Source organism: Microtus ochrogaster, unplaced genomic scaffold (genome assembly GCF_000317375.1).
Source record: "Microtus ochrogaster isolate Prairie Vole_2 unplaced genomic scaffold, MicOch1.0 UNK1, whole genome shotgun sequence".
NCBI classification, from domain to species: domain Eukaryota; kingdom Metazoa; phylum Chordata; class Mammalia; order Rodentia; family Cricetidae; genus Microtus; species Microtus ochrogaster.
In genome coordinates, this window is record NW_004949099.1 from 22,321,733 (window position 1) to 22,339,171 (window position 17,439).

At 42.6% G+C, this 17,439-nt stretch overlaps 1 protein-coding gene across 11 annotated transcripts in view; it reads left to right on the top strand.

The window, feature by feature from the left end:
• The window catches only part of Itpr1 (inositol 1,4,5-trisphosphate receptor type 1), a 341,711-nt gene that overhangs the window by 117,549 nt on the left and 206,723 nt on the right, over positions 1–17,439 (top strand). For all 11 annotated transcript variants that reach the window (XM_005364968.3, XM_026788263.1, XM_013352965.2 and 8 more), the window contains exon 5: positions 11,698–11,813. In XM_005364968.3, coding sequence (XP_005365025.1) covers positions 11,698–11,813 — 116 coding nt within the window. The remainder of the gene's footprint in view (positions 1–11,697; positions 11,814–17,439) is intronic.

Consider the following 17,439-nt stretch of genomic DNA (forward strand, 5'->3'; position numbering starts at 1 on the left):
GAAATTCTCTTGGTGACGAACTGATACTCCTCCTCCTACCTCACCCTGAACTCATGCTGTTGCTTTTCATTCTTCTCACAAAAAACGAAGCTGTGAGTGATCCACAGTTGTTGCTTTATTATTTGTGATACACACACACATGCATGCACACATGCTAGAGATAAAAGTTGCCTTTATATATTCTGGATTAATGAAGAGTTTTGTCTTTTCATTTTTAAATTTTTGTGTGTATGTGTGTATACAGGGGCGTGTGTGCGCATGGTGTTCAGAAGTTGATGTCAAGTGTCTTTCGCAATTGCTCTCCATCTTACCATTATTTTTGAAACATAGTCTCTTTTCAAACCAGGAACTCAACATTTTGGATAGGCTGGCTGAGCAGCCAGCCCCAGGACTGTACCTATTTTTACCATTCTGACCCCGTGCCCAGCTCTGGTATTGCAGGCTCAGGCTGCCAGCCTCTAATCTTATATGCATGCTGGTGGTCCACACTCAAGTCCTCCTGCCTGTGCAGCAGACACTTTACCAATGGAGTCATTTTCCCCAGCCCTTAAGTGGAGTTTTGTTGTTGTTGTTGTTGTTTTCAACAGTAATAGCTTGTTGGTTGCTTATCCTATTTGTGATGCAGCTTTTTAGGATCATGATTCTGGAGGAGTCCATGTTTAATTGATTGAGCCAGTCGATGAGGCACGAGGTGAATCAAATCCAGACAAACTTTAAGTCCTGGTGACAGAAACTATAGGCACGCAGGGAGCGCTCCTCAGTGCCTCTCTCAGTGCTTCTCTCAGGGCTCAGCTGAACACCATGTCTTAGCTACTCCGCCTCTTGAGGTCACTGATGGTGAGTGAAAGTGTTGAGTTGCTTCCCAACCATCGCGACCGAGAGGCAGCCTGCCTGCTCCTCGCGCCTTCCTAGACCATCTCCTCTGCATGCATTTGTAAGGTAAAGTAATATTCCAGGACCGAGTGAACAACTGAGTACCCAGAAGTAATTTAAAGTCATGAATGTTTTCATTAACACATGTACCTCCTTCAAAATTCAAATATGAATCACAGATGGGGCAGCTGAGTAGTAGGGACAGGGTTTCCATTGAGAAACGATGACACTGATTGGGAAGGCGGGAGATATGACAGTTGTACAGTGCTGCCAAAGGTCTAATTGCCACTAAGTTGAACACTCTGAAATGATTGATTCTATGTCACGTGGGTAGATTTTGTGTGTAGTGATGGGGCAAGCAGGCCTGCATTTCATCCCGCCTGGCTTCCTCACGGCTAGCTTTACACCCGAAATAACAACACACAAATTGTATTCATTTAAACTCTGCCTGGCCCATTAGTTTCAGCCTCTTATTGGCTAATTCTCACATCTTGCTTAACCCATTTCTAATAATCTGTGTAGCACCATGAAGTGGTGATTTACTGGGAGAGATTCAGCATGTCTGACCTGGTGGCTGGCTCCATGCGTCTGCCTTGAGCCTTCTTTTTCCCAGCATTTGTTCTGTTTACTCCGCCTATCTAATTTTCTGTTCTGTCAAAGGGCCAAGGCAGTTTCTTTATTAACCAATGAAAGTAACACATAGACAGATGACCCTCCTCCATCATTTGTGTTTATCAAATATTGATGGAATACAATTAATAACAATAATAGCTCACACCTTGCACTTCTCAGGGTCAGTTTGAAATACTTTAACATTTTCTTTGGTTTGGTGTTTACCACTACTTTTCGGTATCTATAGATTATTAGCCTGTTTTAAATATCACTTGTCCACTTACTGCTAGTATATATGGCATTGGCTTTAATGATACTTCTGTTTCTCTTTCACCATATTTCATTTCCACTTTATTTTAGCTAAATTAATACTCTGCCTTATGCTTTTATGATTGTGCGTATATTATTTACTGTTGAGCATGACTTTCATGTGCTCCTTTTTCTGGACCGAAGGCTTGTTTATTTTTTTCTTTGCCTATATCACCTATAGTATATACTGAATCTCTTTTCACTCTGCAAGCTACAGTATGGTTCCATTGGCAAGGGATCCTTTACCTGTCCCTTTTGTCCTTAATACTGTACTACCTCTAGGGCTTTTGGTCTCTTTGTTTCAGCTTGTTTCAGTGACAAGGCCCTGCACTATGTGCCATGATGCAACTTTCTTTACCATAGCTGTTTGTGATGTTGATAGCCATAGTTAAACATTTAATTCATGTCACAGAAATGGAGCTGAACTATGGTACCATCTTTTACACACCAAATAACTATTTTTTAAATGTCTTCTCTAGGGCTGGAGAGATGATTCAGCAGCTAAGAGCATTTGTTTTTTTGTAGAGGACTTGGGTTCAGTTTCCAGTTCTACATGGTAGATCATAGGCATGTAGCTTCAGTTACGGGGGTCCAGGGCCCCCAGGCACAGCCACATGCATGGTACATATGCATACATTCAAAGAAATGTTTCTACATATCATAATAAAAATGTTTTTTTCCCAGCACTCGTTTACAACTCCTCAGCAACCTCCAGTTCCAAAGGAGCTGATGCCCTCTTCTGATCTCTGCAAGAATGTGTGCTCATGTGCATATACCTTCACACAGATAGACGTAACCCAGGAAGTGCCCTCTCCATCTTTGGGTAGAGTGTATCCTCTGACAGCTTCCTGACTAGAGATTTGACTCTCAAGCCTTCTTGGTTATTTAGCACACTCAGAATTCTAGGCTGAGAATCGTTATTAAGTATTTTAAAGGCATGGTTGTGTTGCATCACAATATGAAGTTAATGTGAAGTGTCTGATATTATTATTATTATTCTATTTTTAATATTGCTGTTTAAGAGTTGGTGCTTTCCCCTCCCATTGCTAGAAGACTCAAGCATCTTTTTCCTTGTTATTCTAAATTATTTCCACCATATGTATGGTTTCTCACCACATGCAGGGATTTGGTGAGGTTTTTTTTTTCAACCTAGAAAGTCATCTTCTCCAAGCCCAGGATGTTTTTTCTTTAGTAATTTTCTGCACTTGCAGTGTCTTGTTCTGAAATCCCTAGGTGTTGTAGTTGTGGGTTTTAGCCGCTAGTTCCTTTTCTCTTCTTTCCTCTGTTTTTACTTTTGGAAAAAGTCTCCCAACCTGATTTCCAAAACTTATTATGTTCAAAAACTGCATTGTCCTTGTATTTCAGGTTCCTTGTTTTAAATTTCTTTTCTTTGTCACCTCTTAAGGTGTCATGCATATTTAGGATGATAATTTTCAGTCTTAACCTGTGAGGTTGTTGACTATAGTGTTGCTGTTTTCTCTCTTCCATTTTTTCTGTTCTCTCTGCTTCTTCAGGGTTAGTTGCTTTTGTCAGTTGTCAAGTACCTCTGTGTAGCATTGGGAGGTGGGTCCTATGTCTGCTCATCTTGGTTATCTCTGTAGATGAGATAGGAAGAGAAGCCTGAAGCAGCTTATTGGGTATTGTATAGATATGAAAAGGCGTGAGATTGTAGGGTTTGTGAATGGGTAGTTCCATTCACAAATTATCCAATAGCAAGGCACCTCTCTCACAAAGGGCTTCAGGTAGGGCATCTCTCTGGGGCTTTCTGTGTCTTCTCAGAAGGAGCTTCCAAGTCTCAGGTCAGCATACATTGCCAGTAAAGGATGAGACAGGAAATATTTAAAGTAATATTTGTATTTTTATTTACTGTATCTATGAATGTCAGAGGATAACTTCCAGGAGTTGATTCTCTCCTCCCACCCTTATCCCTCTCCTGGGTTCTGGGGATTAAACTCCAAGTCTTTAGGCTTATATGGGAAATGCCTTTACCCACTGAGCAAGCTTGCAGCCTTGAGACAGGCGATATTTTAAGCTTTGCAGTTCAATAGACAAAACTAAGGATATTATATAACAAGAGAACAAATGTTTCATAAATGTTCCTATTGGCGAGAGTCATTCATCTTTTCTATGGATGTTGAAATTTGAATTCTATATAATGTTATGTTATAAAATAACATGTTTTTTTGTTTCCGATTATGTAAAAATGTGAAACCCTTCTTAGCTTGTGAGCCATGCGCAGGTGGGCTGCAGCTGACCAAAGGTGGCCCAAAGATACCCTGATTGACATTTCCTGTTGTAGATTCTCACCTGGCGATCAGGTCCCAGCTAGTGAGAGTCCGTACACCTCACCATCCCATCTGTACATTTCTATTTGATCCATTTACGTCTAGTTCCATCTCTTACCCCTTTACCACATTTGGTGTCTGAGACTTCAGAACCTCTGCCCACCCCTTCCTGTCAGCACACCCCAGCTGTACCCCCTCCTCGAGGAATGCACACGTATTTGACTGTATGTGTATGACGGTGGTGCGTATCAAGGTCCGATGGCCTGCTCTTAGCCTTTCAGTCCATCCTGTCCTCTGCCTAACTTGTCCCACGCTTGTTGGCTGCAGCCTCCAGCTCCCGAACCTTCCTGGAGTTCTGCCAGCCGCCTCTTGGTTTTCCTCCAGAGAAACACAAGCTTTCTTCTTCCTCACCTGTCAAGTTCTGTCCTCCTCCTTTCTCCAGCTTAATTTGTAACTTGGGAAGATAAAGTTTGGTTTCATAGATAATACTGGATTTAAATTTTAAAAAAGGATCCATCATTTTCTTCATTTCCCCCCCTGGAGATGGAAGTAGAGGACTTTATTCTGTCTGTATAAAAATTGTTAATCAAGCTCAAGTTTTTATAAATCTCAAATCCATGTATTTTCTTGATTTCAGTAGAGAATCGGGGATGTCCCTAGACCCTGATAGGCAACAGCAATGTATTCTAATCATGACTTCCTTGCCTTCTGCTCCTCCCATCATCCCTTTTCATTTTCTGCCTCCTGACCTCCTTGGTAGCTGTTCGGCATTTTCCACATTGTGGCTGCTGGTTGACCTGCACATTACTCACCATTTCTGCTTGGATGTTTTAGGCATATCCCAATCTTGGTAGAGTCCAGATAAAGTCAATGATTTCTACTCCTTTCCCCAATGCTCACTCCTGCCTAGTTTACTTTCTTCCTGGGCTCCACGATGGAAAGGAACTCTCCTCTAGGACTGGAGCTATGCCCAGTTCTTAAGAGAGCACATTGCTCTTGCAGAGAAGTCAGGTTTGGTTCCTATCACCCATATCTGGCTGCTCACAACCACCTATGACTCCAGCTGCAGGAGATCTGATGCTGTCTTCCTGCCTTCTCAGGCACCTGTATTCACATATTCACATGCGTGTACCCACACATGCACACACAAGTACACACAAAGAAAACTAACTAAACAGAGAGAGAGAGAGAGAGAGAGAGAGAGAGAGAGAGAGAGCGCTCCCATATACTCATAAGGCATACTAAGTTCTTCTGTCTTTGCTTAAGACCCTCTGTGACTTCCCACTGCTCTTACCAAGACCCAGATGCCCCCACCCCACCCCAGCTCTCTGCTACTCTTCATGCTGTAGCTTCTAGATACACAACTCCTATAGCTTACTGTTCCCTCTGTCTCTCTGTCTGTCTCTCTGTCTGTCTGTCTCTCTGTCTGTCTCTCTGTGTCTCTCTCTCTGTCTCTGTCTCTGTCTCTCTCTCTCTCTCTCTGTGTGTGTGTGTGTGTGTGTGTGTGTAATATGCTCTGTGTGTGTGTGAGTACTTTTGGATCCAAGTTGGGGTTATGGGCATGCCTAGCCGTGTTGCCTTGAGATATAGGTGTTGGAGATTCTACCTCATGCCTATACAGCAAGTGTTCTAATCCACTGAGATGTTGCTCCAAGTCTCCTGTTTCTTGTTTTCTCAAGATTGCAAGCATTATCCACCAACCCACCCCCACCCCCAGCTCAGGGCCTTTGTACTTTCTGTGTCTTCTTCTTGGAATGCTTTCACCACAGAGTGTCTCCTCCTTGTTAATTACTTTTCTCCATGTTGTGACAAAATACGCAATGGAACCATTGAGCAGAGGAAGGGTTTATTTTGACTCATGTTTGGGGTACAGTCCATCTTGGTGAGGAAGATGTGTGTGTGTGGGAGGGGGGATGGTCATGCTGCATCAGCAGTCAGGAAGCAGAGTGAGGTGATTGTTTCCATCTATTGCCCTTTTCAGGATCCGTACGCATAGAGACTCCTTGTTAGACACACTCAGGGGTTTGTCTCCTGGGTGATCCCTGTCAAGTTAGCATTCCCGTTCTGCCCTTCAGGTCTACCTTCATTCAGATGTGCTGCTTCTGGAGATGTTTTGCTGATGGCCTGTGGGAGTCTCTGGTTCTCCGTGAACCTGTGTCCAAAGACAGTTCATGCCGCTAATTCTTGCCCCTCTGTACAGACAGCAAAGGGTAACAGAAGGCTATTGAATTGCAAAGCATTACATTTTGACTGCTCCATTTAATTCTCAAGTATTAAGGACTTGATGTGATTCCACTTGTCTGTCTGTCTGTCACTGACAGTGTTTTAAGACACTGCTGTGTCTAGTTCTGTTCTCTGTACCCAGGACCTGCACATAGAAAGGGCTTCCCTGAATAGTGTTTGATTTTGTGAAGAGTCTTCTGGAAGCCAAGAGCTGGAAGTGTCTTCAGAAGACCACCCCTCCCCCAGCCTTTGTTTCTGGAGCCCAGGATCATAGCACATTTGGATCACTAATGCATCAATACCTTTCTGGAGCAGCTGTTATATCCCTAGGTCTCTGCCCTTAGGGACCTAGGCTGGAGTTGAAATTTCTAGGCACAGGTTAGATGGGTGGTGTGGAGGTCTTTATTCCTTGGTGTAGCCTCTGAGAAAACACTTCCTTCTTCCCTTCCTTTTGGTTTTCTCTTAAGTACCCACACCAAGCCCTCATTTCACTGTTAACACATACATCTCCTAGGCGGTACATCATTTCTTCTCCAGTTGAGCTCTAAAGTGCATTTAAGCCATTGAAGGTAGCTGAACCCTCATCTCTCTGGTGTCAGCTCACCCAGCCCTAGAACATTTAGCAACCCCTTAATTCAGTTGAGTTCTCTTCTAATCCATTATGCTAAATTTTAGGAATATTCCTAAGTGATTTTTTTTGAAAGCTTAATTTAGTTTATAAATTAGTTTATTCCTCACAGGCCTAAAATAACACCTGTCATATAAGATTTCCTTTGTGGCATGTTTTTGGAATGAGACCAAACCACAGTGTGTGTGTGGGTGTATTTGTGTATATACACATACATGCACGCAAACACGCTCACTTCCCTCCTTATAGGTTATATGCTACTGAATGTCTTATTCTATACTTAGCACAGTGTTGGGACCCAGCAGAACTTTAATTTTGCTCTGCTGTGCCATCCAAATAGCAAAGGGCACCGTGGAACCTTCAAATTGCAAAATTCTACAAGGGTACTTTAATATTATATTTGAGTGCTTAATTTAATTTTCACTTTGAATCCGTTGCTAGGCAACCAGGAAGATGGGGCAAAATCAGCAAGGCTAATTTGGTTCCGTTACTAGTGTGTTAGCATCTCTTATATTTACATTGACAGTTGGTTGTAAATACACTTCAGCCTATGCAATGCTACATTTCATCCAAGGAAAATAGTTGCTGAGAAAGTTGTTCAAGGCTTTCAATTGTGCATTGCTTAGATTCCTGCTGAGTTTTGAGCCTGTGTGGCAGAGCCTGTTTGTTTGCTAAGTGACTTGGCCACAGCATACACAGGTATAAGATGGTACTTCCCATTGCTTCCTACTCCTTAGCATCATGGATTGTGCCTGTTCCTCATATCAACTTAAGTCAAGTTGTTAGTTGTTGTTTAGGTTTTGGTTATGTATAGCAGCAAGCTGTTGGTATATGAAGTATGTTAGAGGTAAAAAAAAAATAGGCCATTTTATTTCCTATATCTTACCATTGATGAGAATTGAAATTGTTAGTGCCATTGGTCCTTAAAGTAAGTCATATGTTAAAAATTGGTGCTGCTAAACAGACCCAGTGGGTTATAAAAAGCGAAGAGAGGTGGTAGTTGAGGTGGGAGTGGCTGGAAAGATGGCCCAGCAGTTAAGAGCATTTGTTGCCCTTTCAGGGGACTTTTGGTTCTTTGATTTCCTCATTTATGTTGAGCTGTAACTTAAGCTTGAGGGGATCCGAGGCCCTCCGCTGACTTCGGTGGGTGCCTGCACACACGTCCAAACTCACATGCATGAACATACATATATTCACGGACACAAATAAATCTTTATTTATTTATTTATTTTTCGAGACAGGGTATCTCTATAGCTTTGGAGCCTGTCCTGGAACTAACTCTTGTAGACCAGGCTGGCCTCGAACTCAGAGAGATCCACCCGCCTCTACCTCCCGAGTGCTGGGATTAAAGGCGTACGCCACCACCGCCCTGCTCAAATAAATCTTTTTTTCAAAAAGGACATGAAGTGGGGATGGGGATGCAGGGGAGGACCTGAGAGGAGTGGCGGGAGGAGTGAATATTAAACATATTATGTACATGTATGAAATTCTCAGTGAATAACTGAAAATATTAAAAACATTGCTGGTGACTTATTTGTGAATCCTTTCATTTTGTTTAAGTGATAGGTTAGCTGGGCTTGTTTCTGAAGGAGGCTGAGACAGGAGGATCACTTGGGATGCAGCAGCATGGTGGAATACTTCTGTGACATGTGCCAGCCACAGGTCCAGTTCCAGTAAAGGAGTTCGGGGTGAGGTGGGGAGTGTTAACTTAAGGAAATCATCTTGGCTCAGCTTAGATGCCACCTGGATCCTGTGAAGAAGATAGAACATTTGGTCCTGACCAGTAGTGTGGTTATTCAGGAGACGGTTGGAGAGCTTGAATTCATCGTGATGGTAGGAAAAGTCTCTCTAAGTGATGTTGTCACTTTCCACTGAGTCTGTAAATGACCATAACTTACCCCTTTGATGATTGGCACAGAGAGCAGCCTTATCTTTTACGCTGTTTTCCTGCCGTGCCTTTTGTTCTGGAAAGACCTGGGCAGTGCCTTTCCTATGTAATGAAAATTACTTACAGCAGATGAATCAGATACTTGATAAAGATGGATTTCAACACTCCCATGTTTATTGGAATGAACTGTTTGTGACCATCTAGAATACTGAGTTGATGAAATTGTAAAATGGAAAATGTTCCTTTTGCTTCTATGATTAAGAGATTTTTTTCTTGACGATATCAAGGATTTGCAAGTATAATACATAGAGAAAATTTATTGCCTCACTAAAAGAAAGAACTTTCTGAATTATAAGGTTTTAGTGTTTATAAACTGGACACAGCTTTGTGCTGCATGACTCCAGAGAGTCCAGATTAGACGTGATGAGAGCAACTAGGAAACAAAGAGATGACAAGCACACAGGCACATAGACCAACTGGGACTGGCTGCTCTGGGCTCTCTGAAGGAAACCTGCAGTGCTCAGGAAGCTTGGCATGTTTCTTAGGTACGATTGACCAGGAAGGGTGGGGTTATTGCATACAGATAAATGAGTAGGCGGGGTTTATGTTGTACATCTGGACAAGGAGGCAGGGGTGTCTCATCCTTGCAGGAGCTTTCTCTCTAACGAGCAGTCCTCAGGCTGTAACACCTTGTGGAAGGGTGAAGATACAGTGGACATTTGCACTGAGACGGGGTGAGACTTCTCCATCCTCTGAGGCATTGGCCCTTGACAGGACTGTGTCCATGTCAGTAATACACATTCACTCAGGACTTAATTCCATCCCTGCAAGGGCAGTATATGGATTTTTCTTATGTTGAGATAATTATTTGAACAAGCAGGATTTATTGGAGAAGGTCTTCTAGGAAAATCTGTTTTAATGAGCAGATGAGAATAAGTGATTTGTCCCTCCTCATGTACTTAAAGGGTGTGGTTTTTCCAAATTGGGCATTTGTTCCAAGTTTATTAATTTTACACTCTCTATCATACTATATGAATATCTAGTATGTCAAAATTAATTTCAGTGGTATTGATTTTAAAAACTAGTTTCCTAAGGAAATTATTTCTGAATTTTTGTTTTTTTTTTATTCTGGGTAACTTGTTCAAGCTAAGCACATGTTCTACCCCCACCTCCAGCCCTTTGGACTTTTTATTTTGGCATGGTCCTCTTAAAATAAATGGACATTTAAAAAGTTGTGTATACAAGTGTTACTGAACTTAAATAAATACAGGACAAAATAGGCAGGCGTAGAGAAATGAGACTTTAGTGAGAAAGATGGCGATGACACAGAAATGTAGTGTCTCGTTTAACACAGTGGCCACATTGTTTTATGCCTCATCACAGCATGGACTTGTTTTCCTTCCCGCTTTAGTTGCTGTAAGGGGACACCTTGGAGAAATCACTTGAGAGGGGAAAGAATTTATTTCGTTCTTTGATTTGGAAGAGAGTCAATGCCTCGGTCAAGGAGAACATCCTGGTCGGGCTGAGATGGCTGGAGCTTGCTTTGAGTTCATTCACCTCTCAGCAGATAGGAAGCAGAGTGTTTTGTCAAGAAGTAGGGTCAGTGGGCTGGGGAGATGGCTCAGAGGTTAAGTGCACTGGCTGCTCTTCCAAAGATCATGAGTTCAATTTCCAGCAACCACATGGTGGCTCACAACCATCTAAAATGAGATCTAGTGCCCTCTTCTGGCGTATAGGCACACATGCAGGCAGAACACTATGCATACTGAATAAATAAATCATTAAAAAGAAGAAGAAGAAGTAGGATCAGTCCTAACCCTAAAAGGCCCATCCATGGTCTTCATCCACCACATAAGGGCCTTGTCCGAAGGTTCCATGGCCTTCAAGACAATGCCACCTGCTAGAGTCAGTGCTTAGTGTGAATTTGTCAGGGACATTTCACACTCAGATTGTTACAGCTGCTTTAGGATAAGGTTCATCATCCCAAGACAGTATGCTGCAAGTTTTTCCTATGGTTTCTACCTGCTGCGTGACCTTGACTCAGATCTGACTAGATCCTTATTCTTTACTTTGGGGTGGCTGACAGGAAGAGCAAGAGTAGGGTCACATCTGCCTTTCTGTTATTGGCTTAGTTGCTCTGATGCTACAGTCATTGTGTCAGTTTCTTTAGAAAAATCTGGAAGTCACTTGTCCATGCTGTATAAGGCAGTCTAGTCTAGTCTAGTCTAGTCTAGTCTAGTCTAGTCTAGCTGTGGAGGCCTACACAATAGGGCCATCCTAGTCTAGTCTAGTCTAGTCTAGTCTAGTCTAGTCTAGTCACAGAAACCCGGGACTACTAACAGGGATCAATTAGGATGCACTGATCACAGGGGTCGAGGGCATATCTATTGGTTTCAATTTGAATTTTGCTTTTTGAAATTTCTATATCCCACAGAGTCATCATGCACGTCACTTAAAAGACCTTTGTTCTAGGAAGTGCTTTCAAGTAAGCCGTGTGTGTATGTGTCTATTTTGCACTTAAAAAAATTCAGTAAGACCAAAAATACATGTATGTATTGTTGTATTCAATGGGGACTTTATGGCTTAGGGTTATCTACCATGGATGGATGGTGGTAATTGTGAAAGATTAAGAACACTGGGTTTTGACATGTAGTCCCAGCTCTGCCATTAACTGCCTTGGTGACAATAGACAATTGATTGTTTTTCTGTAAACCTCAGTTTCCTCATCTGTAGCTTTATACAGTGATGGCAAAAGGGCTTTGTACCAACACACATGTATAAGATATTATAAAACCTTAGTAAAACTGGGAAGCCTTCTTTCATAGGCTGAGTATATAGCATCCCCAGTAACAGCTTTTGCCTTTTGTTTTTCTTTCTAGATTGCCTCTTTAAACTATGTCCTATGAACCGATACTCTGCGCAGAAACAGTTCTGGAAAGCTGCTAAGCCTGGGGCTAACAGCACAACAGATGCGGTGCTGCTCAACAAATTGCATGTATGTATGGAGATGACAGTATCAGGGATGGGGATGTCCAGAGTGGTCATCTGGATGGACCCTGAGGGTGGCTGGGACAGGGTTGTTTATGTCAGTCTCTGACCCAATCTGATGGCTTTTAAAATTCATCATCACATCATCATCATCATCATCATTGTATTAGTGTTTTGCCTGTGTATATATCTGTGCACCATTTGTGTATGCAGTGCTCAGAAGAGGTCTTTGGATTTCTTGGAACTAAAGTTGCTTATGGCTGTGAGCTGGGAATTAACCTAGGTCTTCAACAAGAACAGCCAGTTCTCTTTAACTACAGAACTCTCTCTCCATTCTCCTGACTTTTTTTTTTTAAACCTAAGAAGAAATAAACTACAGCCATCTTAAGTTATTTTTCAGGGAAGTGATACTCTTTACCCCCTCCACCTGCCCTGCACCCACAAAACTTTCCAGGAGTGGCTTGAGGCAAAGTGGCAGCTGGAATTGAATCTTGGCTCAACTATTTATTTTCTTTGAACTTGGGCAAATCATATAGCTCCTTCTGACTCTGCTCCTTACCCATAAAATGAACACAATGGTCATGGTCATGTCCACTTTAAAAGGAGGCTGGGAGAAACACAGTAAAGGATACATGGAGGTCGTAGGAACACCACCAGTCACCTAGTTAATGCTTAATAACTTTTGTTCATTCTCTAATAGAGTTTGACAGTCATCATTGTGCTTATCATATTGATTGACAAGTAAGAGAAGTGCTCACGGCACTGCTGACCTACTGTGCACCACAGCAAGTCTCTGAGCCTTTCTGAGACAATTACTCTGTAAAATTATGATGGAATTCTTCTGCTACCTGACACCTGGAGGCTAAGCTTTGTAGAAGCTCTGTGTGATGTGTGGAAGGTGGATCTTGGAAGGATCCGGTGTAACATTACTGAATTAGTGACTACTCCATACCTCACACGGTTTTAGTTCTCTCCACGTCACTTCTGTGTCTTTTTAGAATGTAAATTGCATGGGCTCAGGTCTTTGTGTCACTCTTGTTTCTTGCTGAGCCCCTCATGTCTGCAGTCAGGATTCACATACACTAGGTATTCAGGAAGCAGACAGGAGAAACATAAACATGGTGCTGCTTGGTTTTCAGTCATAGCTTGAAGATGGATGCTGGGCCCTGGAGGAGCTCGCAGAGTTTCTGGTCTGAGCCTGTTCTGTTTTAGCTCAGATGTGACAGTGTCATAGCCATTTGCATCTGATGAGGTTGATGTTATGAGAAGGGGTCCTTCCCTCAACCTACGCTGTTGCAATGAGGGTTCTGTGTTTCAGTCAAGATCCAGTGTTCGGGGTCCTACCTTCTGTCAGCTCATGTTGAGGCCATTGTGAAGCAGACTATCTCCCAGTGTGCCTGAAATGAAATCCAAACGTTTTCCTGTTATGTGTGTGGTTGTCTGTGCCTGGACTCTGAACGTCTCTCTGGAGCTACTGTACTCTTACTATACTGCACTGTAAAATACAGTATAATACAGTACACGGTACTATACTCTTATTATAGGAGGATTTATTCACTTTATTTTATTGAGCAGCCCACACTCACCCCAGTCACATGACCTTTCCCACTCCCAGCTAATTCTGCTTGGGTCATCCTTAGCCAGGCTGCTCTTCAGCTAGGACCTTTGCACCCTTCTCAGCAGAGTGCTCCCTACATACTCCTCCGAGAGATGCTTCCTGATTTTCCCACTTCAGCTTCCTGTTTATGTCGTTCTCAGTGCTGAGTATAGTCTGCAATTATGTTTAATGAGTTCCTTAATTATTTGTCACTCGTGAAAATAGCAGCCGTACAAGGTCGGGCATCTTCTCTTGTTCTCACCTGTTATTAGTTCTTCCCATGGTGTCAGGACACACGAGAAACACTGGATGCCTGAGGGTTCTACTAGGTTCTAGAGATAGGATTTACCTTAACCATCTAGTAGCTTCTAGCAAATAAAGAACGAAGAGGTAATGCCACCTTATAATTAATAAAGAGGCAATGCAGGGCAAACTGTCCTTTGCTGTTTAAGACCATGTGGCCCAGGGGTTAGGGCAAGCTTCCTGGAGGAAGAGGGGAGTAACATGTAATCCTCAGTGTGAGGCATCTCCGGGATTAACAGAGCAGAAGAAAGAATGGAGGCTAGAGATACTGTTAATGATTGAAGGGATTACGTCACTATTAGAGTGATTGTGATGTTGGCCTTAGGCGCCATGGGCTCATTGCTCCCACCCCATAGAAAATACTGTACGATTTTGCAGATGTTCAATGGATTCTTAGGTATCAGTTTTTAAAATAACTTACAAAGGAGAAATTTTTAAAAAGCGATAAGTTACATAATAAATAGTACACTTAAGTTAATGTGTCGTGACAGCTGTCCCGGGAGACAAGGGAATCAGGGCTTGCAGGACTTGACTGATACCAGCAGGTAATACTTGGGATGTGGGAAGCATGTTGTCTGCTAAGGCGCTTTTCAAAATGACCAGCAACTCTCAGTAATGTTATGAAGAACATACAGCATACTCTTTGCTTCATTCAACAGTACCTGCACTTTGGGGGAAAAATATACTGGTGACAGTACTAACGAAACGCACACAATTATGCTCTTTGCTGAGGTGTAAAGTGGAGTGGGGCCCTGAGTTATGAAAATTACAGGTGCCTTTTAACCCAGGTAAATGTCTAGGCAGCCCTAAGATTGTGTGGGATGAAATGAAAGCTTACTGCACAGGACCAAGCCCGACATTTCATAGGAACCAGCCTACCTGACTCCTGTCTACTGAATGTCACAGGCTCCACTCCTCCTCTTCCAATCATGGTGCCAATCAGAAGCCCAGCCCCACTCCTGCAAGCCTGCGGTGGGAACGTGGGCCTCTCGTCGAAGGGGTGGGGAAGGTCCTTCCGTTCTCCTTGCTCCTAGGAGAGCACCACTGGGTGCAGAGACCTAGGGCATTATCGTTGTGAAAGCCCTGGGTGTCTTTAGTTGTCTTGCCTTTGCATCTCTGCTATGAAGGTCACTCTGTACAGTGAGATCTTAGCAGTACATCTCCAGCTCTTTCTTCTTCTGTGCCTTTCTCCTTGCAGGGGTTCAGATTAATACTCCTCTAGACCATCAGGAAGCCAACAAGAATAAAAGGGGCTTGTAGGGTAGTGCTGCCCTTGGGGTTCCTACACGTGCAGGTCTGCAGAAACAGCACCACCCCCCTGCAGTGCAGTGCTGTGTGGGAAGGTGGACTAAGAGCTGCACATGGCTTCTGCTTTGACAAGTAAAGATAGAAATCGATGCTTCAGCGTGTAATACTTGGATTTTTAAAGTATGCTGGCAGCTAATTCAGTTAAGGCTTAAAGCATATGCTCCACAGCAACTCCGGATGGCTGGGCTAAAGCCAGATGTGAGTCTTTAGGACCTTTGCAACCAGTAATCTATGCCTTCTTTTGATGTTTACACTGCAACTGGAGTGGGCAAAAGAAGTGTTCTTTTAAATCTATTCTTAAATGTGATTAAAAGCCCCCCCCCCTCTCTCTCCCTCCCCCCCCCTCTGTGTGTGTGTGTGTGAGAGAGAGAGAGAGAGAAAGAGAGAGAGAGAGACAGAGAGAGAGACAGAGACAGAGAGAGACAGAGAGAGATAGACAGACAGACACACAGAGAGACAGAGATACTAAGAGATAAGAGAACCAGAAAGATGAGGGAATATTATGTCCTTCATGCTATTTGTTTGTTTGTTTAATGCTAGGAAAGCCAGTTCTTTGCCCCGATGTGAACTGGCTGGCATGGCCTTTCCGTCTTGAATGATGGTCTGCCCTTGATTTTGTGTGGGTGGTACTTTTTTGCTTAGTTGGAGTTTTCCCCCCTTATCCCCAAATCTTCTGAAAGTCTTCCTTGCCTGTGGGGACTGGTGGCTGGTCTCCAGTGGGTTTTCATTTTTATTTTGGTCAATTACTGGGCAGCACCCGGGAGTCAGAGGTCAGGCTATTTTTAATTAATGCCATTTAAGGAATTTGTTGTCTAGACCACTCAATATCCTTTTGACTGTGGTAAGCGATGTGCACAGCCCTCTGAAGGAGAATGACATCTAGTGGCTGCTTACTGTGTGCTTACTCCTCCAGCAGAAGCTGGATTTTTTGTTTGACTCTTTAGGTCCTGATTTCCCAGAAGTCTCTTGGCTAAATGAGTTAGCGTCACTATCGTATCATAATGTTAGTTACAAAGACTCTCTAGCTGATGTTTCCTGAGAGTGGTGCCCGTGACCTTGAAATGGTTGCCCACACTGTTTTAGATTTTGAGAATAAGCATGTCATTAAGCTATTTGACATAAGCCAAGCGGGGGAGTGACAAATCTTTATTGTTTTTTTTAAAGCCTGGGATATGAGTAGCTGTTTTTCTGGATCCTTAATTCAGTTTCCTATTACGTCATTGAGAGCTCATTGACCTTACACTAATATCCTTCCCCGACTCTTTCAGTGTCCCTTCTGTACTGATTTAACAATGCTTGTTTTATTTCTGAAATAAAATCGCAGGTGACTATATCAGGGTTCACCTTGGTCTTGTTTAGAGCACACTGTAGTGGCAGTGGTCAAGAAGCTGGGATGGAGTATTTTGGTCTTAGAAATTATAAACAGTCCTTGATCCACTATAAAAGGAAAAGGAATAGTAGCTATTTCATTTGGCAAGGTCTTTAAAGAAAACATAAAAAAAAATTATATGGCTTTTAAAAGGATATTTGCCAGAGACACAAAAAAGATATAGCTCGAAAAATCACACAAATGAGTGCTATAGCTTCCAAGGCAAACACGAACAGGAAATGGAAAGACCATTCATTGCTGGTATCCCTGAACCTTCTTCCTTGAAGACTAACCTTGGTCTTCATCATCTTGTGTGCTTTGCTCATACCCTGCCCCGCCCGAGAGACTTTAAACCATTGGTGGGGATGTGCTATTTTCTCTCATTTCAGTGACGTTCGTTTGTTTCACAACTTGGTTGTGAGATAATAGAAGACTTCATTTCCACTTTTAATGGCTCCATGATTGCCCCACTGTATGACAACATTGAAATTTTAGATAAACATTTTCTATGGAGAGGGCAGGATAGGGATACTTATTCAAGATTCTGACAAATTGTTTTGGCCATTTGAAAAAAAAATTGGAACTTTTTATTTTTGTTCGGTTGTCTTAGAAAGACAAATGCCTAGAAATAAAATTACTGAGTAAAGTTATGTCCATTGAGACAAGCCCTCCCCTCATCCCTTGGCCGAGATTCCTTTGAAAATTTGTCAATTCACTGTGTTGCAGTATGTTCATGAGATGAATTTGAAAAGTTTAACAAATCATGACCTCATTCTTTTCGGGGAAGTGGGCAACCTTAGTCTGTGGGTCCTGGCACAATCTAGGTCTTGCTGCCTTTTAATCTGTATCTTATGTTGCCTACTGAACCTAAAAGTCATGATGGATGTTTTTGTCCTAGAAACTAAGTTTTGTCTTGTGAGGGGATTATTTAAGGACTGATGCATGTTCAGGTATATGTGTGTGCACATGTACAATTGTGCGTTGTGCGTGAGAGAGAAAAAAGCCACAGGTCAGCTTTGTGTGATGATCTTCAGAAGACAGAACTGTGATGTTGTT